Here is a 25,632-nt window from a genome sequence, read left to right on the forward strand (position 1 = left end):
AAGTGACAGGAGATTGACATTAAATGAAATTCATACAGGGCATCTAGAACAACCAATGTGTGAGGGACAAACAAACAGGCAGAGAGCTGTTCACACTTGCTCACACAAACAGTGAGATGTTCTCACTTTAACAGAACAATAGAGATGCAGTTTAATATACACAGTTTCTTTTAAATAATTATTACTATATAAATGCAATACACATTTATTACATTTTCTGGTGCAATAAATGTATTGTGCATTGTCCCTTTTAAATAAACAATAAAAAAAGAATTTGTTAGCCAATATCCACAATTCACAACAATACTTCTTAAATTAAATTCTCATTTTCTTCTTTTGTGTAGATCTGTGATCACTAACAAAATGTCATAGTATAATCTGAAGTATTGAAGCTGCCTTCTCCTTGCATAGTGCAGAATAAAATACGTTGTGGCCCAACACTGCAACATCAGTGGAAGACAAAAAGTTATTTGTTTGTTTTTTTGTTTCAACCCAGCTTCATATGAGTCATGGACAAAGAAGTGTTTGGATGCGCTACAGAAAACTATTATCTAATTTATGTGTAGTGTAGCCAGCTTTTTCAGCACTGCTCATACTTGTGTAACAGTGACTGCCGGCTTAAATACAGTTTTTGAATGATTTTCTTGTATGATCATGAATAAGTTGGTGTATTTGCCTCTGGCTACGTCACTTTTCTTATTACTGGTCTAGAGGGTGGAACCAGGTTGTAGCTCGGTGCCATTTTGCAGCGACAAACACAATTTAGTGTAAATACACGACTGCAATATGAACAATGATACTGAGCATGTGTAAACCCTTTGTGAGCACAGGACTACAAGTCGAACGCAGAGCTTCCAGCCATCATATCCTTTACTGTAGTTTATGACAGTTTACTCGCGCTAGCGTTTACAGAATATGACCGGCCGGTGGAGGAACAAACCAATGGGCTTGGAGATCTGCCAAACGGAGGTCAGTGAATCCCATTCAAACCCTGTTTAAAACCATGAATCATCTGCAGTAGAGCTGCAACGATTAATCGATTAATTCAAAAAAGGGAAAAAGTCCAGAGTGCTCAGAAGTTCAAATCAGTGTGATGAAGGTGCTCTTTGGTGGTGTACACAAAGGTTAAAAAAAGGGGAGGTCCAAGGCACTCTTCTGGTAAAAAAATAAATAGCCTTTATTCAAATGTCTATTTCATGATGAAATGCTAAAAACAAGGCTGGTACATGTTCAGATTGAGCTGAGTAACAACCCACACGTAGCAGCACAAACAGCCTTCTTCAGGATGTGTGTAATCAATTAATTGATTAGCTGTCAACTATTAAATTAACAGTAAACTGAATGTCTTTGAGTTGTGGACAAAACAAGACACAATTCGTCATGGGAAACACTGATCCACATTTTTCACCATATTCTGACATTTTATAGACCAAACAACTAATCGATCAATCGAGGAAATAATCAACACATTAATTGACAATGAAAATAATCATTAGTTGCAGCCCTAACCTGCAGTGTCACTGCACTGGCTTGTTTCACCACTGTTGACAGTTTGTTTTCAAATGCATGAACAACAGCTTCTTACTGCCGGCTTAAAAGATACACACCGAATTAGAGGTGAAACAAATAGTCGATTAACGGAGAAGCTGAAAAGTTTGCTATTTTATCAAAAACACCAAAAACTGTCTGGTTCCAGATTCTCAAATTTGCTGCTTCTGTTTTATATCTCATTGTAAATTGAATATCTTTGTGTTCTGGACAGTTGGTCGTACATAATAAGATATTTGAGGACGTTGCCTTGCACTCTGAGAAATTGAGGTGTTTATTTTTTCACTATTTTTTGACATTTTGTAAATCATTTTTTTGATTAATCAATTCATTGAGAAAATAATTGGCAGATTCAAAGATAATGAAAATAATCCTTAGATAATATCACCTGATAATATTTACTCCACAGTTATCGTTGATGTTTTGAAATTGAAGACACGTTATTCAGAGTTTAAAAATACCAAAAGAGAGCTGCGATTAAATTTAGAGTCTTGGAGGTCAAAAAGTGAAGAACCCTTAAATAAGCTTTTATATTTGTTCATTAGTCACCCGCTTTATGACACTGAATCCTTATTTTACATCATAATGATCAAGTTATTCCCTCAATAGGGGCCACAACTGATCACATGTTAACACTGAAAAAATGCAAAACATTAAACAGCATCAACATATAATTTGAGCTGAAATATTTCAACAGACCTCTATGACTAATATGAAGCTCAATCCCACGATAATATCAGATTCCAGTAACTGATGTTCCTGCTAACTATGTAACATATTTGGTTACAAATAAAAAAACAACTCAATTCCGCTACCCATGAGAACATTAACAAGTCCTCCCTGTCACAGAGAGGTGTGTCTATTACAGGCCCTACAACATGCCTGGTAGTCTGGATAAGGTGAGACTAAAACATTGTGAATGTAATGAGTGTTAAATGATGTGCTGTGGAGCAGAAAGGCCACACAGAGGCGTTAAGGTGAGGCTCATCTTACCCGGGAGGACTCAAAGGAGGGACTGGACTCGCCACCTGGGGCCCAAGACGCTTGGCTGGTCCGCTCATCCATACCTGTCAGAGAGAGAGATGCACGACTCAGTCAGCAAGTCAAGGTTACTCAATGTAGATACAGTTTATCTACATTCTCTGTATCTGTCACACACAGAGGCACCGTGAAGAAGTAGTGAACAACTGAATCACAATCACAAAGACAATACCGGTCATTAAATACTTGAGTTTATGCGTTGACCCTGTGATTGAGTTTAACAGTATGTTTTCAGTTTAAAACAGTGAATATGGACAATCCTACACTTGAGACAAAGACGTGTTTTCACAGGATCTCTGAATGTTACTTTACAAGAGATAAGAAAAATGCTCTTTTTTCAATATTAAATCTTTTTTAAATAAGTGAAACTATAAGTTGATTAATCGATTGAAAATTACTAGGCAACTAATTAATCGCTTTGTCAGGCAAAAATACCAGACATTTGTTTGTACCAGCTTCTTAAATGCGTGAATTTTCTCTGTTTGATATAATTGGAAATTAGATTTCTTTTGGGTTTGAATTGTTGGTTGGACAAAAGGATTAAGGCTGCAACTAACGATTATTTTCATTGTCGATTAATCTGTTGATTATTTTCTGGACTAATCAATTAGTTATTTGGTCAATAAAATGTCAAAAAATGGTGAAAAATGTTGATCAGTGTTTCCCAACTCAAAGATATTCAGTTTACTGTCATAGAGGAGTAAAGAAACCAGAAAATGTTTACATTTAAGAAGCTGGAATCAGAGAATTTAGACTTTTTGTTTTTCTTAAAAAAATACTCAAACCGATTAATCGATTATCAAAATAGTTGACGATTAATTTAATAGTCGACAACTAATCGATTAATTGTTGCAGCTCTAGATAAAGCGTTGAGTCACTTGTCAAGCAAAAACACAAATAACATTTGTTTGTACTGGCTTCTGAAATGTTTGGATTATTGGTTGAACAAAAAAAGACGTGAATTCCCATTTTTCTGACATTTTATTTAAAAAAAATAATTAATAATTGTCAGATTAATTAATGTAAATAATCATTGGCTGCAGCCCTAATTGGCAGCCAAATCAAATCCTGAAATCCACTTACAAGTTGTCAATGCTACAGATAATTAAAAGGGCAGGCTTATTTTATACTGTATATCTAAGGTCTGATTAACATCTCACTCAAGTACAAACCTCATCGCAACTATGTTTTTTCAAGTTGGGAAATTAATAAGAAAAGCGACTAATTAATCTCTTCAAAGGTTAAGCTTCAAGACACAAACTTAATATTTTCCACGGTGTCATTTAGTTTGCTTTACATAAATCAAGACCGAAACTAGGCACTCATGTTTCATGTGCTTCAATGCACCATAAAGCAAGTTACAACTCCCTGATTTGGCATTGATGCATGCCAGGCTACTTTCCAGACAGCTGAGCACTAAAACTTGATAAAACTAATTTTTAAATGAAAGAAACCCTCTATGCTTCAAAAGTCAAACAGATAAACAAATAAAATCAATATCTCCAACCAACTGCAAAGCAAGACCATCTGGCATATATTGAAAAACATAATATCTGATCTTTGGAATCTAATTTCTGAGATATAAGTCTGTAAAAATATTTGATGCCTCAATTGTTGCTGTTTGAAACAATATTGTGTTGCAGTAAAAGCCAAAGTTATTGATTGTCCCTGTTGTAATTGCATCTGTCTCCGTAAAATGCAATACCCGTTGTTCATTTTTAACTTCAAATGAAAAAATATCAGGTTTAAAGAAATCGTGTATGCTCAGAAAAATAATAATACAGCAAGCAACAAACAAAACTATTTCAATATCAAGTACATTTTTTACCTTAAAATCTAACAAATGATATGCAGTGAGGCGCCTCCATGCAGCAGAGTTAGTTAGGCATACAATCCAAGAAACAGCATTTACACGACTGAAACAAACAACTCCGATAAAAGCAGAAGTAGAATCTGCAGCATGAAAACACGTGGACTGGTTGTCTGATTCAAATCAAAGCATCTTAACAGAAAGACTAAAGCTATCGATTCCCTTTAACCAGGTTCAATGCAGCTTTACGACTGCTTTTTATGCGTCACTAAAGCTATTAATTTAAAAATGAGCGTTTCAATATCAAAGAGAAATGATGAAAAGGAAAGGTAAAACAACACCCAATCTGAGATGTGAGAAATGACACATTTTGTAGACGGTGATAGTTTTACAGTATTATTAGAAACTAATTTTCAACTGTCATGCTGCCAATCAATTCTTATTCAGAAATCTAATTATACACTTAACCAGAAAGTCTGTGCGGTTTCTCTAACCAGAACTCACGCTCCAGTGAGCAGACTTACAGAGAAGTTTCATCCTGACAAACATCTTGTTTTGCTGCCAGCACACAGCAGATTCATTTCCTCTTTAAAAGTCTTCATTATTACTCTGTCACTGGCTTAATGGAAAATATATGTATATATAGTTAAACCTGCAGTAGGCAGAATACTTTTGGCATCATTGGGTAGGGTTTTCAGATTACCTGTCTCATGCACTATTGTCAGGATTTTTAATCATATTTGCTCCATTTCAGCTTTAATAGTCTTCATCATTTACTGTGATAAAGAAACTTGTGTTACTAATTTAACTTTTACTTGTGTTACTAATAGTACATGGCTCTACAATTTTGGTGCTGTGACAACACCGATGTGACATGTTGTAGCCCAACTGAGGCCTTTTTACACACTGAATGCAACAATGGTCAGTGTTTGCTCTCTGGGCCACTGGCTGTCATCTCGTCTGATTACCATCTCCTACCACGGCTCAAGGGTCCCCTCTCTTCTCCCAGCACAGACAGACCGCACAATAAGATTACTCACAAGAGGCAGCAAAAGGGGAAAACACAAATGCACTGTCTGTAATCTAGGTCTAATGAATTGGGAGAACCAGTGTTGCTCTGCTGTTCAGTACTCTGTGGCGAAGATGCACGAAATCCTACAACAGGAAGCAGCACATCCATTCCCTACTCACACAGTATACTCAAAGCTATAATCAATATTGTTATATGAACAATGAATGTGTGTGTAATGTTAAAAAGCTCTACTGAGCTTTTTAACCTCTATTAGCCCACTGTTTTGGTTTTACAGCCACACATACAGTATATATACTGTATAGTGTTGCCATTATCTACAACCATCAAACCATCAAAAAAGCTCAGATAACGCAAATGTACCCTACCTATCCAGCACCAAACTGCAGGTAGACTAGGGCTGCACAATTTTGAGAAAATATCTAATTGCGATTATTTTGACTGATATTGCAATTGCGATATGATTTGTGATATCAGAGGGAATGATCATTTTAACATGCTTATTCTCATTTTCACTGAAAAATATGATTATGGTGTGATATTTTTGCAGGGATCTGTAAGAAACAAAGATGTTTTCTTGGGATATCTCAGCAGCACCACAATATTCAACCTAAAATGGTATTTTGACACACATTTTGACATTGGGTTTCCTGCGATTTGGAAATTGCAGTTGGCCATATTGCAATTTTGATAACATTTTGATTAATAGCAGCCCTAAGGTAGACAAAGTTGCAGTTGAACATACAGTCAGTTTCCAGTTTATTAGGTAAACCTCTCTAAAACAGATGCAGTCTAGTAATACAACAGTACCGCAATAAATCCTAGCTTCATTATAATGTCCAGTTATTGTTGAAACTGATTTAGAGAGGTGTTGGTTCAACTTTATGGTGATTTCAAATCACTGAGGGTAGACTAAATATCAGAATTGCCTTTCAGTTATTCTGTAACATTTAATAAGATATTCACAAGAAACATAAAAATGTAATACTCTTGAACATCTGATGGGTATTTTTAATAAAACAAATAACAGTGAACTAATATGGATTTGTAAAATGTAAGGACAGAACTTCACTATTGGAAGAGCAGGGGTGATATTTGCATGTTGGGCTCCAGTTTGGGTCCGTTCCAAAGGAAAAAAGGGTGAACTAGTGAATGTAACAAAGCCTCACATGAAAGACGGCTGCACTAGAGGGAGACACCTGAGGGAAATTTTCTGGTCACAACTCCCAACTCTGCTTGAGGATTCAACATTATGCATTTACTTGACTTGTCTGGTCATGCAACCAAGTTTGTGATGGGACTTACAGCTGGACCTGCAGAGTGCAGGCAGATAAAAAAAAATACTTATATAGAAAATGATATTCAGCCATTTTATTACAGGCCATATGGCGGATATATTCTGTATCCTTGAATGTCCTGAAAGTATCGTGACCCTCAAGAATTTCTCCAGCATACATTATACATGTACCAACAGTATTTGTACTGCTGCGATGTCAGGATTCAGCACAGCAAGCATTTTAAATCTGTAACTAAAGCTGCCCGGACATCCATTCTTTGCCTCATTATAAAACATGTCTCCTAATATATGGTTATTTATGAGTTCATGTGCAAACGAATCATTCATTACGCAGATGATCATACTACTATACAGTATGCTCCATTACATATTTTATGTATGACAAGGAAGAGAAATATGTCTCAGAAATGAGAAAATGAGGTGCTCGATTTCAGAAGATAAAGATGAATAAAGTTGTCATAATGATGCCAGAGTTGTAAATGTCGTGTAAACCCGTTGTTATGGTTCGATGGACAGAGTTTTATTATCATAACTGACTCTTCCTTTCTCACCATCTCTGCTGGCTCATTCATAAACAGCTGCACCCTCCCCAAGCTCCCAATTCAGCAAAACATCATCCAACAGAAAGACTGAGCGACATGGCTGAAGCATTGCAAAAATACTGATATTTTGGGGGAAAAAAAGGTCAAATTCACAAATTCACCACCAGCGACACTGCCTCCAATCTAGAAGATAGAACACATAATCCCACAGTGAGAAGACAAGTTATTTTCTTCATTTACTGTAGGGTGCTGCTTTCACACGTTACCTGTTGGTTCAGTTAAAACGAACTCTGGTGTGAAAGCTGTCAATCGCTTATTGTTGTACATGCGCTTGATTTGCAGTCGTATAACAAATAATGCTCTTGAATTCTTTCTGATTCTTTCTTTGTGACACCCATAGACTGTATACAGTATAAGAAGTGGACGTAGCCACCGTGACATCACCTATTGGTTTGTGGACTGCCGTTTTGAAGCCTCGAGTTCGGCATCTTGTTTTTTTTGCATCCAGAAGTGACACAAGAGGGCGGAGCTAAGTACAACCGAACACTGAATAAGACATTTTTAGGCAAACTAAATTTTAATATCAACTTTCATGAACTGAAAACACACTGTGAAAGTTGTAAGACGAACACGTGGACAACTCCCAGACTGGACAACGCCATAGCGACCTGTCAATCACAAGGTAGCCACGCCTTAAAGCATCCCCTGCTTTATGGTCTATTTGACTCTAAATGGGACCATAATTTACTAAATGAACATCATACTGTATTGAAGAAGACTTGAAACTAGCAACTGAGACCATAAACTCATGTTTACAATGTTTACTGAGGTAAGAAATCAAGTGAGAAGTAGGGTCATTTTCTCATAGACTTCTATACAATCAGACTTCATTTTGCAACCAGAGGAGTCGCCCCCTGCTGGCTATTAGATATAATGCAAGTTTAAGACACTTCAGCATTCCTTTTAAAGCATTAAAATAAAGCATGGAAACTGCTGTCTGATTTCCCCACATGGATCCATGTAGCACTGATGATACTGTCCAATCAATCAGTCACCGGTCAGTCTGTATAACTTCATGTAAACTCTTAGTTTGTTTCTAAAAAGTCCGTCTGGACATGCAGACCAGACGAGAACTAATGCATGCGACAACGCACCATTTTTTCCCACTCAGTCCAGACCAAATGGACGAAACTACAGGTGTGAAAGCATCGCAGCCTTAATCACATCAACATTGTGTATTAAATGATCAATTTACCAGTGTCTTTATTGTTGTTGATATCAATTAATACATACATAGAAAGTAGAGGGATTATCTTTTTTTGGCTCATGAGAATCAGATCAGTTTATGATTTGCCACAAAAGACCTAAGAATAGATGTTTGGTTTTATACATTTGGACGTTGAATTGTGTTTTATATTAAGGATAGACAGACAGATTACAGATAAAACCAAATTGGCTCTGGATAATACAGAAAATTATAATAAAACATAAAAGTTACAACATAGTCAAAAGCCCCAAAAAGATGTAAATCCTATTATATACATATTTACACCTGTAGTTACATCAAAAATTTAAACTGGCCAAACAGTTTCACTAAAGGACAAACAGTTATTTAGAACAAAAACTTTACAATATAAACACAGAAACCCTGCAGGTGTTTTCATATGCTTCCAATAAACATCAGTAAATACTTTCAGACACAAGGATCAACTTCAGTTTGACTGAGGAAACTATAAAACCCCATTCCTTCTGATATCACATACTTCCCGTCACTCAAAAAAATGTTGGCAGCAAAACTACAGGGCTGAAAAAAGAAAGAAAAAAAAGCTTCTGGTCCGGACGGCATCTTGAATAAAATGAGAAATGAGAAATGTCAGACATTTAAAAACTAGTTAACCTGATTCGCAGCACAAATACGTTTCCTATGACCCAAAATAAATGAATTATCCTTCTATGCAAATACATTGATGGAGGGTATATTTGATGAGAATATGGAAATATGTATGTGTAACTACGACGGCAGTGTAATTAGTTAAAAACATGCCTCCTATGCCTTTATGCAACACAACAGACCACATTCACAGTGTAAACAAATACAACATACTCCCCTGCTTTGCTGAATTACAGAGAGCTTTTGACGTAATTTGGTTTCCTGTATAAATGAACTGAGAGCAGCACTAATGGTAAAACCAGTGACTGCATCAAACGCATGTATACAAATAATGAATGTGAAGTAAAACCTAGACTGAGAAGAGCCAAACAGATGTCTCAGCCCTCCATTACTGTGTATAAATTACACTAATTCATTTAGAGAAATACTCTGCACAAGCTCCTAAATTCACAAAGAAAGAGGTAACATTCCTCTGTACTTGCAGAGAGACACACAGAGAGAGAGAGAAAACCCATTGATTTGGTTGACGACTCTCTGACTGCATGTCACAACGAGCTTAGAAACATTATTATGATCTATTATAATGGACGTCATTGGATGTAATATTGTCATTACACAATTCAGGATTGCACAATGAAGTGTAGTTGTAACCCCCTCCACGCTACACACACAGAAAATGTAAAAACAGATTAGAATAGAATATAAACAATAAAATAGGCAATAAAAGAACAAACTATATAAACGTAGCACTAAATACCCCGACACACCAAGCCGACGGTCGGTCGATGGACAGTTTTGGGCCGTCTATCGACCTAGTTTTTTCAGTGTGTTCCGCTCCGTCGGCTCTAGTCTGCCCGTGTCGGAGTTTTTTTGGCCGATTCAGCATGTTGAATTGGCGGCGGCGCTCGTCAGTAAGAGAAATCGCTTCGGTTGTCTGTTCGGCTTAAACGAATCAGTGCACGAGAAGAGAAACGGAAGAGAGGAAAGCAAGCCAACGAGTAAAGTCAAACACAGAAAAAGGGAAAGGAAAAACACAGAAGGCTCTTCTCATTTTTCATCTGATCATTCCAACACACAGATATTTTCACAACGACAAGGCCGTCTGGAATGAAGCTAAGTGGTGAGTGAGAGTGGTCTGAAAATGGTCGGCAAACGCTGCTTTGTTTTATGTACGTATCAGAACAACGGCTTGTATATCCGCCGTCCTCGGCCTTCCGGTTAGTCTTTTTGAATGACGAATACAGACTAACGTCGCCTGCTGGTGTGGAGAGTTATTTCCTCTCACGCAGGCGCAGAACGTACGTGCTAACCGGCCGTCGGCTGTAGTCTTTGCCGTGTGTTCAAATGCAACTTGTCAGCCAAGACAAAGGCGACCTGAGCGGCGCAACAGTCGACCTTCATCCCGCTAGTTCTTCGATGTCGGGTTGGTGTGTCTTTGCTTTAAAGGACGAAATAAAAAGGAAACTTTAATTATTTTTACAAAGAATATAAACAGTTACATATCAGTGTAATATGAGTGTTTTACATAATAGTGTAAATAGAAAACTTTGGTTTTAGTGGGAATGAGGGTAGTGCAAAAGGTAGAAGGTAGTAGTATGGTATATATATATATATATATATATATATATAAATATATACAGTATACACACATACACAACAAGCTGAACTCAAAGTGGGGCTCTTTTTAATTTTGGGATCCAACTGACTGACAAACCAACCTACACTAGCTGCTGGTCACAGCCAACAGATGTACCACTACATACCACTAAATGAAAATCACCCATTCAACAGCAGCCATCCACTGCCCCACTATACACTGGAACAGTCAATGGCCTCATCCACTTTGCATCATCAACACAGCTGGAAGGGAGAAATGATGAATCTCTGTTAGAGCCACTTTAGGTATTTTTTCCAATCCATCTCTCTCTGGCACACTGTTGAAGGCTCTTGCCAGTCCCACTCTGCCTCAATTATCTGGCTATGCCCAGCTGAGATGCAATAATCCAAACTCTCATTCCCTGCAATTTCCACACTTGTGTCTGCACACTCACTTGCCTTATGTTCACAATCACTTATGTAGGTGCTTCTTCCCGTTCCTGGAGGATCAGAGACACTGGAGCACATACTGTGGGGCTGAAGGAAGGAGGGATTTCACCCACTATAGGCCTGATACACTGCTCAGACTGCTGGGGTGAAGCAGTTCATTTGCACATCATTATTTCTTACGTGATAAAGGTTTAGTTTTGCATAATTCCGTTTCATAACATTTTTCAAGAAATTAAAAAATGATTACCAACTACCTGAGGTATTGATGTGACTTTTCAACAGCAGCATACCTACAGTATATTGAAATGTATGCTTATAGATGCAGACGGAATTTAAAAACTAGAGCGAGACCAATATATCAGCCAGACTGATATATCCTCCGATGTCATATCAGTTAATTGCAAAATATATTGTTATATGCCGGCCAATAAGTGTGACAAGAAACTGCAGTACAGAAATGCCCACACTATGTTTGAGGTCCTTTTGTCACAACTACAGTACATAGTTTGTCCACCAGATAGTAACTTTGAGTTACTGGCATCCTGCATCATGATCAGCCACAAAAACTCTTAAAATTAAAAAAAAAATGTAATTCCTTTCCATTGTTTTGATGCCCAGCACATATTTATTTTCTGCCTATCAACACAGAAACAATTACCCAATCCACAAAATACCATAAATCATTACTGATACATTTAATATTGTGGGTTTCAATAACTTCTGCAATATGCACTGGTAACACTTCAGATATTTGAGGCTGAAAAACTGCAACCACAATTCAAAGCATTAAACTGTCACCGCCTTTGAGTCGAATCGCAGCAACAGCACGCCATTTTATTTGACACTGCAATTCAATATAGAAGAAACAAATAGGACACTGATCATATCTAAAAATAAAAGCCATGCAAATCTTGTTCAGCAGTGTTTCCCTTGAGTCCACCAACATGTTAAACCTCATATGTGTGAATGCTATACTGCTTTACCCAAAATTATCAGGTTATTATGGCTACCTTCTAAAACTAATTAATTAATTACCAGTGAAGTTTAAGTTGCTGATAATCCACTAGAGACACACAAGTTCTGGTTTTATTAGGCCAATACAGATGGTTGAGATTTTGAAAAAAATAATAAACAATATATAGGCTGATATTTGATTTTGACAGAAAATGTGATTATTTAATCAAAGAACAGTTGACATAAGATAACAGTACATTTCTTACAAAAATCTTTATAGGAAATATAAAAATATAAATCTAATAATATGTAAATAAAACCATTAACTTGATTAACTGTTCTCTAGTCATGTCCACATTTTTTATGTATATTTTTTGTTGGCAGTGGTACAAAACAACAGCCCACATTTAGACTTTGTTACGTTTGTAAAGGACAAAGCTGGTCACAGACAACACACAGTCATAACAATGAGCTTCGGCTGTAACACGATTCTCCCGACAGTCTCTGATTCTTTTCTGTTCCAGACAAAAAGCATCGTGCTGATGATGGCGTCTATTTTAGAAATCACAGAGTGCCCAGCCTAAAGGTGGCTGTCTGTCCACATGATGTCAACATCTTACTAGGGCTGCGCAATTCATCGAATATTAATCGCAATCGCGATTTTGACTTCACACAGTTAAATGAACATGATCGACTGCGATATTTACGTTTAAAATGTGAACTCTGCTCATCTCCGCCACACATCAAATCAAGCGCTTCCTAAACTAACAGCCAACCTGGAGACAACCAAGATGTTTTGGCTTCACTTATTTGAAGTCTTATTTTGATGCAAATATTTGTTAATTACCAGGAATGTAGCACAACGTAAAAGTGAAAGCAGTGCTCTGTTGATTTAAATTTGAGTAAAAAGTTTTGGTACAATTTTATTTTGCTTTTAGGATATGCACTGTGAATAAGGACCAGTCTGATTTTGATTTGACATTTGCAGGAATGTAGCACAAAATGGAAGTGAAAGTAGTGCTCTGTTTATTTAAAAGTGCAATCAAAATATTTTGTCCCTAAAATCAATGAATATTCATGATTATAATTTTGGCCATAATCGTGCAGCCCTACATCTTACTATATTAAATTATGAAGCACACTAGGGGTGGGAAAAAAAATCTTTTCACCTATCTTGGTATGTTTTCTTTTTTTACGATTTTGAAATCGATCTTTTAATGCCAGAATCGATATATTTGCTTCATTTGAGTCTATGCGGAGGTAGAAGGAAGTTACCGCTTTTATTGTTGTAGTCTGAGTAACGTGACATCATATCCGTTCCGTATACGTCAACCAAAACAAACCGCAGCCGGCCACAATGAGAAAGTAGAAAACGGCGGAGGGTCTGCGTGGATACGATCTGCACCCTCACAATTTAAATCCAACGTGGTAAACACTACACATACAGTAAAGTATGGAAACACTTACCAGGAAAAGCAGAGCTAGACATCACGGCTAAAGCTGCATGCTAACTCTGTCATGGACAGGAAACATTATCATATTACGGTAACGCGCGGTTGAGCCAGTTGTCACTCACATCTCCGTGGTCAAATCAGACTGACATTTATGTTAAATGCATTCAAAGAGGAAGTATACACGTGTTACTACGTCCAGTTTTCAAAATAAGGTGTTAACAAAATGAACTGTACTGTATATACAAAATAACAAAATGTCTTGCTGGAAAATCAGGAGATAGGTGAATCGTCCCAGCCCTAAAGCACACACAGCAATGCTTTCTCAATGCCGGACATGGATGACATAAATGTTTGAGGTTGCACACATGTGGCGGTCGTTCTAGTATACAGTCATTCTGGTTATCTGCAGACCAATCAACCTTCAAGAATAGAAAGTTTCATTATGTATCATCAATGTGTTTTAGATATGACTCAACAACCTGGCTTGTGAAAACATTTCATCATCCACAATTTAAAAAATATACATTGAGTCGCCAGTTTATTGGTGTAGGAGCTATTTATTAGTATTTAGTTGTTGTTTTACTAATAATAAGTAGTATTGTTTGATTTATTATTCGAGATGTTTTGTTTTCTTTTGTTTATGAATTGGGTCAAACTGTGGGCACCCCTGGTTATATAGGTAGGTAGGACCAGCATGCACCTGGGTGATCTTAATACATCAGAGGCTGCACCAACCTGTTCATATTCAAGTCACAAATTAAATCTCACCCTTTTAGAGCTGCTTTTAATGTGTGATTAATGTTGTGTTTTTATATTATGATGTTCTTTTTATGATCTTTTTGAGTGTGTAAAGTGTCTTTGAGCCTCATGAAAAGCACTATATAAATAAAATGTATTATTAATATTATTATTATTATTATGTTTTTTCACCAGAACAAGAGAAGCAGCGAATTCATGTTTTCTTTGTGCTTTGTTTGCTTGCTTTTTTGGATTAATAAACCATCAGAAACACATTTTGCATGGACAATGGACTAAACCATATACCCATGGTGCGTCAGTGGCCTTTTGATTTAAGTTTGATTTTTCCCACAAATGGCTTACAATTAGGTACACCTGTATAATCTGATGCAATCCAGTAAAAAACCTCCAATAAATCTAATCTTTGACACTTTTTGTTGAGACTGTTTCAGAGTCTTTGAGGCTGCAGCAGTTAGTGGTGTTGCTGTACTGTAAATGTGATTCTAAAAAACAACCAGAACAATGATAGGCTGAAGTCTTTGTGTCATAAAATGAACATCTATGTGGGAACCTCACCAGGAAGGTATGACTTTACAGTAGAGTAGTAAAGAGAGTAGAGACACACACACACACACACACACACACACACACACACACACACACACACACACACACACACACACACACACACACACACACACACACACACACACACACACACACACACACACACACACACACACACACACACACACACACACACACACACACACACACAACACACAACACACACACAACACATCCTCCTCACTTGAATGATTCGTTATTCTAAAATTAATCCTCACAACTCCACAGTTCATGTGAGACAGCCCTGTTCTTGTTTCTTTGTCTTTTCACTCAGTTTCCACTAAGTGCGTGTCTTTCGTTTCACAGATAACCGACTACAACGAGGCTTTGTGGATGCACACAAAACATGCTTTCAGAAAACATAATGCTTGATTGTTGACTTTCTCTAGTAGCACATCAGACAATAGATGTGCTTCGGATTAATGTCCTGTAGCATTTATGGCTGGGAAGCGAGCCAGAAGTAGGGCATCATCTGAACTCTTGTTATTACAACCAAACCCACCCATCGAGGTGCTCATAGATAAACAAAAAAGGACCAGTCATTTGTGGAAAAGACAATTCGATGTGTGTGTATATATGAGGGCTATCACAGGGACTGATATTATCAAACTGATACTTGTACAATGGGAAAAAACTAGAGCTGTCCCGAATACCATTTTTTGGGCTTTGAAGCTTTGGTGAGAAATATTCGAAGGTATTCGAAGATTCGCGGCGCAGCATGTTCTGTCTGTCTGTCTCTATCGCATTACTGTACCTACGGAAGCCCTGAAAGGCAAGCGAGCACAGTTTTTTTCTGGTGATCCATTTTCTAAATCTGATCTAAATTATTTTCTCTCCTGTGTTATGACTTAAGAACAGGTGGATTTATTTGTAAGGATAATCTTTCTAAATTCCTTTCTTTTGTCTGTGAAACAGGTAGAAAAAAAAACATTTTTAGGCTGATTTTTTTTAAAAATTCCTGTCTGAAAACAAGTGAAATTAAAAAAATCTTGTGTTTTCCCTAAGGGGCAAAGAAAAAAAGGAACTTAGAAAAATCAATCTAAAAAAACAAACATTTTAGGCAGATTTTTCTTTTTTGCCTCTGTGTGAAAACAAGTGAAAACAATTTTTTAGATTGATTTTTCTAAGTTCCTTTTTTTTCTTTGCCCCTTAGGGAAAACAGAAGATTTTTTTTAATTTCACTTGTTTTCAGACAGGAATTTTTTTTAAAAAAATCAGCCTGAAAAAATGTTTTTTTTACCTTTTTCACAGACCCAAAAAAAAGGAACTTAGAAAGATTATTCTGGCAAAACCCCAAAAAATGTCCACCTGTTCTTAAGTCATAAACACAGGAGAGAAATAATTTAGATCACATTTAGAAAATGGATCAGCAGAAAAAACAAATGCTCTCACTTTCCTTTCAGGGCTTCCGTAGTACACACTCACACCTCTACACACAACAAACAGCGATATCCGTCTGAGAATAACTAATGAAAATTAGTGTTGAATATGAATAATGAATAATGTTGTGGGATTGTTTCTTATTTCATTTAGGGATTTATACTTTATTTGACATACTTGTATATAAAAAAATAATCGAAAAACAAAGCATTCAAATGGCATGGTCGAAGCTTCAAAGCTTTGAAGCATTCGGGTCAGCCCTAAAAAAAAAAAAAAAAACACTACAGAATAACTCAGAGGATGTCTCACAACACTAAAAAAAAAAAACGACACTACAATTCACAAGCCCTTCTGATTGCATCTCACTCATATCAGATGTATTAATGAACCTGATTCAACACACCTCACAGCAAACCCTGATAAGAACAGACTGTATTGTTTCCGTGAACACTTGCTGCTCTTGACACTTAATAACACACCTTGATCAAAGCAGCCAAAACATACCAAATTTACACCTCATTATGCATCTGACAGTACGGTAAACAACATTCACTGTATTACAGCATGATGCTAATTAGATCAACTAAACAGGAGAGACTTCAGAGATTCTGACTCTGATGAAGATGCGTCGAAACGTTAGTCTTCTAATAAAGTTGATTGCCTTAAATCCGTGTGCTCCAGTGTGCTTTGGACCCGGTCTCTGAAGTCTCTCCTGTTACAAGATTGCCCTGATCTGTGAGCACCGAACAGGCTCACTATTCATTGTGAAACGGTTGAAGCGCGTCTAACCTCCTTTCTTTAGATCAATTAAACATTAACACACATCTATGGCCTAAGCCGCGCTTTGTTCTACATCTTTACTACATCACTCCACTATAACTCCAGGTGGAGCCGTTTCAACCACCAGAGCGCACAGAGGAGGGAAAAGCATCACATGCAGTGCAAGACTGAGAGCATATCAGAGGGTTTATTGAAGTAGGTTTGTGGGATCCTACCTGATGCAGTGAACTGACTGCTTCCGAGTGTGGTGGGCCTGTTTTTCGCTCCGCTTACAGGTGGAGAGAACATCTGAAAGGAGGAATATGGATCTACAATTAGAGCCCAACAGTGTAAACGCAACCATTCACACATTGACTCCTGCAATTATCCTGAAAGCAGCTCGTGATTTTCAAAAATGAAGGACAGTCTGTCAAATCTAGGGTGACCGGGTGTCCCACTTTACAAGGCCCTGCACAGCATTTTTATCCCTTGTACCACGTCCCACATATTGACACGATGTCCCACATTTTCATTGGTTCTAGTTTTCAAAAGTCAAACCACTGCAGGACAGACGCTTTTTTTAAATCTGGCTTTTATCCAATGGCTGTGAAGAAAGCAGGGAAGGCTGTCATCACGAGACTGTTTACTGTCAAGCTGCGCACACGTGGGTCAAGTGCAGGTTGACATTTCACCGTCTTTGCTATGCTATGCCCAACGGAAAAAATTGCGAGTCACCGCAAATCACAAGCTATGCAGATTTAGGCAGAATATGATGGAAACTACCACAAAGAAAAGGAAGAGCAGCTACAACAAAGGCTGTGAAACTACTTTTAAGTATTGATAAGCCGGTGGAAGCTGATTCTCAGAGTTTTTTGTGAAATTTGCCAGTTATTTTTCAGTTTCATTTCATTTCAGTTCATGTGAGTCTCACAAGAAACTTGTGGCTCAAAAAGAGATGTACCGATCTATGGATGCATTCGGGCAAAACATAGAGATATTACGAGCTAAGGGGCAGAATAGAAATGTTTATTATTTAAGTTAGATAGACATTATATCAAAATTGTAGACTACATCTCAGCCTTGGTAACGTGTCCCACATTGTCCCACACAAACATACTCTTTGTCCCACATTTGGTCAAATCATGTTAGCTCGCACTCATATGAACTATGAGGGGTGGAAGTAACAAAATTTAACTGATAAAAACGGAGGTGATGGAAATGCATGAGAATTGAAAAATGGAGCCGTAAAAATGGACGTGAATTGAAAAAATGGAGCGATGAATTATCAAGTGATTTAATTCATTTATAGCCGATTTGACTAAAACAGTCGTGACATGATGAAAACAGAGCCATGTTTCATCATTTTCACCATCTTACTTCCATCATTCACAACTCAAAATTGCCATGTATCATTTAAGGAAAGTGGCCTCAAGGGTGGACGTTACAAAAAGTAATTGAAGAAGAGGGAAGTGATGAGAATGGACGTGAATTGAAAAATAGTGATACATTGTCAATTGATTTGATAAACGTGATAGACATTTTATTTGAAACAGTGCCGCTCTGATAATCAACTGTCGACCATTCATCATTCACAACTCCCAACTGACATTTATTGTTTACAGCACGCAATTTTTAGGTCCAATCAAAAAAAAAAGGACACGCCCACTCAGCGAACCGCACTCTCTACTTTGCCCAGACATTCGCTTGTCAGTGGGCATGGTTTTTGAATGACATCTTGGGCGGAGGTAACAAAGATTGCGTGCTGTAAACGATAAATGTCAGTTGGGTGTTGTGAATGATGAATGGTCGACAGTTGATTATCAGAGCAACAGTGTTTCATATCAATTGACACTCTATCACTATTTTTCAATTCACATACATTTTCATCACTTCCCTCTTCAATTATTTTGGTTACTTCCACCATTGAGGGTCACTTTCCTTAAAGCATCAGCAGGCAGTACGTTTTTGGTATCACTTTCAACATATTGTAATTCAAGTGTTCTGATAGAAAACTAGACTTCTGCAGCTCCTCATGGCTCTGTTTTCAGGCTTTAAAACATCTAGCCCGTGACGGAAGACTTTGGCCAATCACAGGTCATTCCTATTGGCTGTGCTCCGGCCGGTGGGCGGTGCTTGATATTTCCTCAACTGATCTCAACATGGCTGCCGGGTCACAAACTTTCTGATGTTACAGCTAAACAGTACACTACAAGATGATTCTGAAAACATTTTGAGGAGAGAAATAGGCATTACAGTAACAGAATATTGATTCATATTTGATCAGCGCTGCCTAGTTTGACCATTTGGTCGGAGTTCACGAGGGATTGTCTCGTGGCTCTCATAGACGGCAGCTGGACGGCAGACTCCAGCTTGGCTCTGATTGGTTGTTCTCCTCCGGTCTGTGAAATCTTGCAGATGTCGTTAGGAGCACTGGAGGACACCGGAGGCACATGATTTTTTTCAGATTACCTGTCTCATGCACTACTGTCAGGATATAGTGACCGTTTTATAAAAATAACTTATTTTTTTAAATCATATTTGCTCCATTTCTACCCACTGCAGCTTTAAATGATAAAAGATAATGTGTTGTGAATGATGAATGATGAATGTAAGATGGTGAAAATGATGAAACGTGGCTCTGCTTTCATCACATCACAACTTTTTTTTTGGTCAAATCAGCTTTAACTTAACCAAAATCACTTTGCAAATGTATCACATCCTTCATTTTTTTTTTTACTTCACATGCATTTTCATCACATCCATTTCTGTTGCTTCCACCTCCTCATAATGAACTGATCAATTACAGTCCTGCTTTAGTCTATCTGGTTCTCTCACCTCTCTAATAAAAGCCCTCAGAGCTGCATGATGGCACCGAGGAGGTAACAGACTGATGAAGAAGAGTGAAAAAGACATCCTACCGCACTGAAATCCAGCAGGTCACTTAATTCCTTGTCTGTTCCGAGAGCGGCAATCCGCTGCTGAGGATTCATCCTGTCGATCTAGAGACCTGGAGGAGACAACACAGTCCATCAGGTCACAGCGAGCAGGGCTTATTATACAGCGGAGCCACACAGGAAATGACCAGGAGGTGCAGGAGAAAGAAGACCAGCAGCACTGAGCTGAGGAGCAAAGTTACAGCATGGAGACACACTGACAGCCACATTACAACACATCAAATAGTGCACACATGTGGTTAGTTTGATTAAAAAGAGACCGCTTGTTAGAGAGCTGCAGCAGCACATTGCGGCAGTCATGTCTCTGTAGTTAACACAGACATGTATGTAACTCCCTGAGGAGGTTAATGTTAATGTTAATGTTAGTGTGGCGGACTCATAACGACGTTAGTGCTGAGGCACGTAACGACCCTTAGCTGTCTGGCTAACACTAGCTGCAGTTGCTGCTCCGTTTGTATTGCAAATAGCTGCTGTAGTTCAGAGAAGAGCTCTTTATCTAACGAGGGAAACATACATTACACACTGGCTCAAAATAAGTAACTCAGCACAAACAAATATGTCCAATAACAAGTCTCCAGCTGCAGAGTCCACCACGCAGTGATGGTCTTTCTCTCAACTCTTAACTTCTTCCACTGCTCCGACAGCTTTCTGTGAACTAACACTCATATTTTACCTTTTCAGATTAAAATCCCGACTAGGGTGATCTGGTAGAAGACTTGCTTTCTTGCAGTACGCCTCAAAAGAGCGGAGAGTGGGTTTAAACGGAGATATCTGGGTGAAATATCCTCTAAATATACTGTATTTATATATATCAGTTACGAGTTTCCCTTAGGCAGACATTTTTAGGTTTGCAAAAGCCTCAGCACCGCGATGACACTGGTTATTGTATCCCTCCGCCGAGCACAGTGACATGATGGTCCCACACAGCAGGAGATGAGATGCTGCAGGAGACACAGACATGTGTATGTGTAGCACACATGATCTAATGCAGGGGTCAGCAACCTTTACTATCAAAAGAGACGTTTTAGGCAAAAGAAAAAAGAAAAAAAATCTGTCTGGAGCCGCAGAACATTTGAGTATTGTGATGAAGGTAACACAGTTTATAGTGTAAGTATATAGTATATAAGTCTAATGCAGTGAGGGACACAGTGCAAATGTACTACGGAGTGTTAGAGCCACATTGAGGGGAAAAACATATGAGATTTCGAGAATAAAGTCATAACTTTACGAGAAAAAAAGTCTTAATGTTACGAGAATAAACTCATAACTTTAGGATACAAAAAGTTGTGATACTATGAGAATAAATTCATAACTTTACGAGAAAAAAAGTTGTAATATTACGAGAATAAAGTCATAACTTTACGAGAAAAAAAGTCTTAATATTACGAGAATAAAGTCACAACTTTAAGAGAAAAAAAAAATAACCCTTAAAATTACTACTTTATAATATTATGACTTTATTCTCATAATATTACGACAATGATACATAAAAATTAAAATGTAAACAAAAAACAGTTATTCATTTCCATTTTTAAAAAATCCACAGGGAGTCACTGGAGAGGAGCTGAAGGGCCACATGAGCCGCAGGTTGCTGACCCCTGGTCTGGGGTCACACTGATGCTCCACGTGTCTCTCTCTGCTTTATTAATGGTGCATTTAATGGATTATAGTGGACTGCAGCATCACAGACATTTACACTTACAAATACATTTGAATGCCTGGGGGGAAAAAAATGCAATGTATTCCTTCTGAATAAATTATTGTCAAAACATGTCATGATTATGTTTTTAAACCACTGTCCTGTTCTCACAAAGCTGTTATTTTTTCATATTGGCAAAATAAATGTTAAAGGGACTTTTTGTAACTTTTTGTATAAATCCTATTTGTAACCAAGCCAAATAAGTACATTTTAAAATACAGCAATGTATATTGTGCAAACACTTTTATTGTGAAATATGTGGACACTGTCGGTCTTTAACTTATCATTATGAAGTAAATGTGGTAAAACTTTGCAATAAGATAACATTTTGAGTAGTTACTAGGGAACAAATGTGGAACTGCTAGTAAACCATTAGTTACCAGGCAGTTCTTGAGGAACTCCAAATCAAATTTTTATAGATTAGCTAATGATTATTAATTGAGACGGGACAGTAAGATATTATGTTAATGAACAAATATGTAATTGCAGAGCAGGCCCTTATCAATCTGGTGCCCTGGGCATGATTTTAGCTGGTGCCCCTTGGATCTCAGCCAATTCCACCACCAATCATTGTGTTCATACTGCGTAGCTTTATGTATTTGAGATTAAGCTGCAGATCACATTTTTAAAAAAATTATTTCTTAAAATTATGTTGTAGGTTTTGGTTATCCCCCAAACACCTGAAAAGTCTTTCCAACTTTCCCTAACGAATTTTCTGCTGCAGGCAACCCAGAAAATAGGCACTATTAAATAGGTTACATAGTTATGTTGCTGTGTTTTTTTTTTCTTTTTTTAAATAATAGTATTAAATTAGTACTAGTAAAAAAAAATAGTAAAAAAGTTATTTTTATGAAACGGTCACTTTATCCTGACAGTAGTGCATGAGACAGGTAATCTGAAAATAATAATGTGCCTCTGTGTCCTCCGGTGCTCCTAATGGTATCTGCAAGATTTCACAGACCGGAGGAAAACAACCAATCAGAGCTGACCTGGAGTCTGCCGTCTCTGAGCCGGCTGTCAATCACTCACAAACTCCGATCAAAAAGTCAAACTAGGCAGTGCTGATCAAATATTAATCAATATTCTGTTACTGTAATGACTATTTATTGCCTTTTCAGAAACATCTTGTAGTGTACTGTTTAGCTGTAAAATGAGAACGTTTGTGACCCGGCAGCTGGGTTGAGCTCAGTTGAGGAAATACCAAGCACCGCCCACCAGCCGGAGCACAGCCAATAGGAACGCTCTCCCTCTCTTAAATGACTTGTGATTGGCCAAAGTCTCCTGTCACGGGCTAGATTTGTTTAAAGCCTGAAAACAGAGTCATGAGGAGGAATAGAAGTCTAGTTTTTCTCAGAACACTTGAATTACAATATGCTGAAAGGTTATTATGGAATTTTTGCCCAGTGATGCCAAAAACGTTCTGCCTGCTGGAGCTTTAAGGAAAGTGACCCTGAAGGATGGAAGTAACAAAAATAATTGAAGAAGAGGGAAGTGATGAAAATGTATGTGAATTGAAAAATAGTGATAAAGTGTCAATTGATTTGAAACAGTGTTGCTCTGATAATCTTTGTCACCTCCGCCCAAGATGTCAATCAAAAATCACGCCCACTGACTACAGTGCAAGCGAATGTCTGCACAAAGTCGAGAGTGCCGTTCGCTGAGTGGGCGTGTTCTTTTTTTTTTATAGGACCTAAAAATTGCGTGCTGTAAACAATAAATGTCAGTTGGGAGTTGTGAATGATGAATGGTCGCTAGATTATTTAAAGCCTGTAAACAGAGCCTTGAGGAGGTGCAGAAAGTCTAGTTTGAATTACAACATGCTGAAAGGTTATTATGGAAATGTTTGCCAAAAACATTCTGCCCACTGCAGCTTTAACTTTTGTTGAGTTTGTGCTTTTGTTCTGAAGGGTTCAAACCGGAAAAGGTGTTGCTGTCGGCGGAAATCAGGCGGGCATTTGAAAACAAGCTAGCTCTAAGTAGTTATTAGTATGAATATGATCTCTTTATAAAGACATTTAGACAACAAGGGGTCGTTTTCCTCCATGGCTAAACAGCGAGAGAGAACAACACGACCTCCCGATATTAACCAGACTTCAGCTCCTGTGGTGAAAACATGTAAACCAGCCCGTCGATCAGAGGAAGGTCTGAGAGCCAGGAAGGAGAGCGACAGACTGAGGGTGAAGACCAGGATCAACATCTCCTACAGCTTCACCAGGTGGAGGAAGCTCAAGGAGGAGAGGAACCTGCGCACTGATGGAGACGTCGCTCACTATCTGCTGAACTTGTGAGTGAAATCATGTATTAAATTAAATGCATAGTGACATGTAAATGCACATATAGTAAATGCACATATAAACGGTTAATTTAAAGCACATAAAATGGTTCAAATAGAGGTCTACTTCTCCTGACAGCTCGGTGTGTCTACAGGTGTGTTCACGGTCCAGTAACATGCTTGTTATTATCAGCTCTGCGATGCTGTAATGTGCCGCTGCCTACAAAACTGCAAACTGAAACATTCTGCAGAAATATGTATTATGTAGAAATACAGACAGCATGCTTAAATAATTACCCTTTTTGAGTGAAATGCTTTTCATGACAGCCGTAAAACACAGTACAGCGTGGTGCTGGAGGGACTACTTTTTCCTCCGCGCGCTGGCGAGAAACCAGACAAGAGGTCTGCTGCTGTAATGTTGGGTTCATGTTGGTTGTGGATTTGGGATGTGTTAAGGCAAGGCAGCTTTATTTGTATAGCACATTTCAGCAACAGGGCAATTCAAAGTACAAAAGAACATTAAGACATAATTAAAACAGTTATAAAAACATTAAAGATTAGAAAATAAAAACAAGCTAATAGTAAAAGCTAGGATAGAAGCTAAAATAGAATATAACACACAAGAGTAAACGCTCTAGTTCAGTATATAAGATCATTATCTGGTTTAATAAAAGGCAGAAGCAAACAGGAACGTTTTAAGCTTTGATTTAAAAGAACTCAGAGTTGGAGTTGGTCCTGCAGGTTTCTGGGAGCTCGTTCCAAATATTTGGTGCATAAAATGTGAAAATATCTGAATCTTTGAAGTCTGTGACAAGTTGAACTTGTCATTACAACTGCTTTGTGGATTTGTTTTTTTTTATAATGCACTTTTAGGTGGTTTAATTGAAGTATTAGATAGATAGATAGATAGATAGATAGATAGATAGTAACTTTATTGATCCAGAGGGAAATTCAAGTTTCCAGCATCACAGTTCCATAGTGCACAACATGTTAGTAAAAAGGCAGTAAAAAAGTTAGTAGTGCAAAGTACAAAAAAATATATAAGATATAAAAATACAAGAAGATGAAGAAAAACTGTTAAAACTGAATATAGTGCAGGGTAACAGCTGTGATACATGACTATTAAAAAAGTGAATATAGTGCAGAAGAGACTGTTAAAAGTGAGTATAGTGCAGGGTAACTCCAGTAGCTTAGTCTATGAAAGTGCACTGTGTGCATTATTATCTGTCCTGCAGACCGTCCTCCTTTGTCCCCCTCCCCTCCCTAGAGAGGTGTTGTACAGTTTGATGGCTCGGGGGACAAAGGATTTCCTGAGTCTGTCTGTGGAGCACTTGCAGAGCAGCAGCCTGACACTAAACAAGCTCCTCTTTTTGGTGATGACGGCTTGCAGAGGATGGCTGGCGTTGTCCATTATGGCCAGCAGTCTGCTGAGTGTTCTTTCCTCTAGCGTTGCATAGAGGCTAAAAAACATTAGTTCACCATGTGGTTCACCCACTCCCCCCAAGATTTAAAATTACGAACCTGTTTAGCATGAAGTTATAGCATGAAATATTATCCCATATGTGTTTATCAATCAAAAGGTATAGGTAT

General features: G+C 37.8%; 1 protein-coding gene across 5 annotated transcripts in view; it reads right to left on the bottom strand.

Annotated features, from left to right (window-relative positions):
- tcf12 (transcription factor 12) overlaps nt 1–20,991 on the bottom strand; it is a 98,069-nt gene extending 77,078 nt beyond the window's left edge. For 3 of the 5 annotated variants that reach the window (XM_037755773.1, XM_037755749.1, XM_037755739.1), the window contains exons 1-4: nt 20,745–20,991; nt 20,036–20,124; nt 17,354–17,426; nt 2,542–2,615 (exon numbers count right to left, since the gene is read on the bottom strand). In XM_037755773.1, the coding sequence (XP_037611701.1) occupies nt 2,542–2,615; nt 17,354–17,426; nt 20,036–20,107 (219 nt within the window). In that variant the 5' untranslated portion in view covers nt 20,108–20,124; nt 20,745–20,991. The remainder of the gene's footprint in view (nt 1–2,541; nt 2,616–17,353; nt 17,427–20,035; nt 20,125–20,744) is intronic. The other 2 variants (XM_037755766.1, XM_037755758.1) reach the window with 1 other exon arrangement.
- Nucleotides 20,992–25,632: the final 4,641 nt, after the last annotated feature.

This window comes from Sebastes umbrosus, chromosome 2 (genome assembly GCF_015220745.1).
Source record: "Sebastes umbrosus isolate fSebUmb1 chromosome 2, fSebUmb1.pri, whole genome shotgun sequence".
In the NCBI taxonomy this organism is placed as follows: domain Eukaryota; kingdom Metazoa; phylum Chordata; class Actinopteri; order Perciformes; family Sebastidae; genus Sebastes; species Sebastes umbrosus.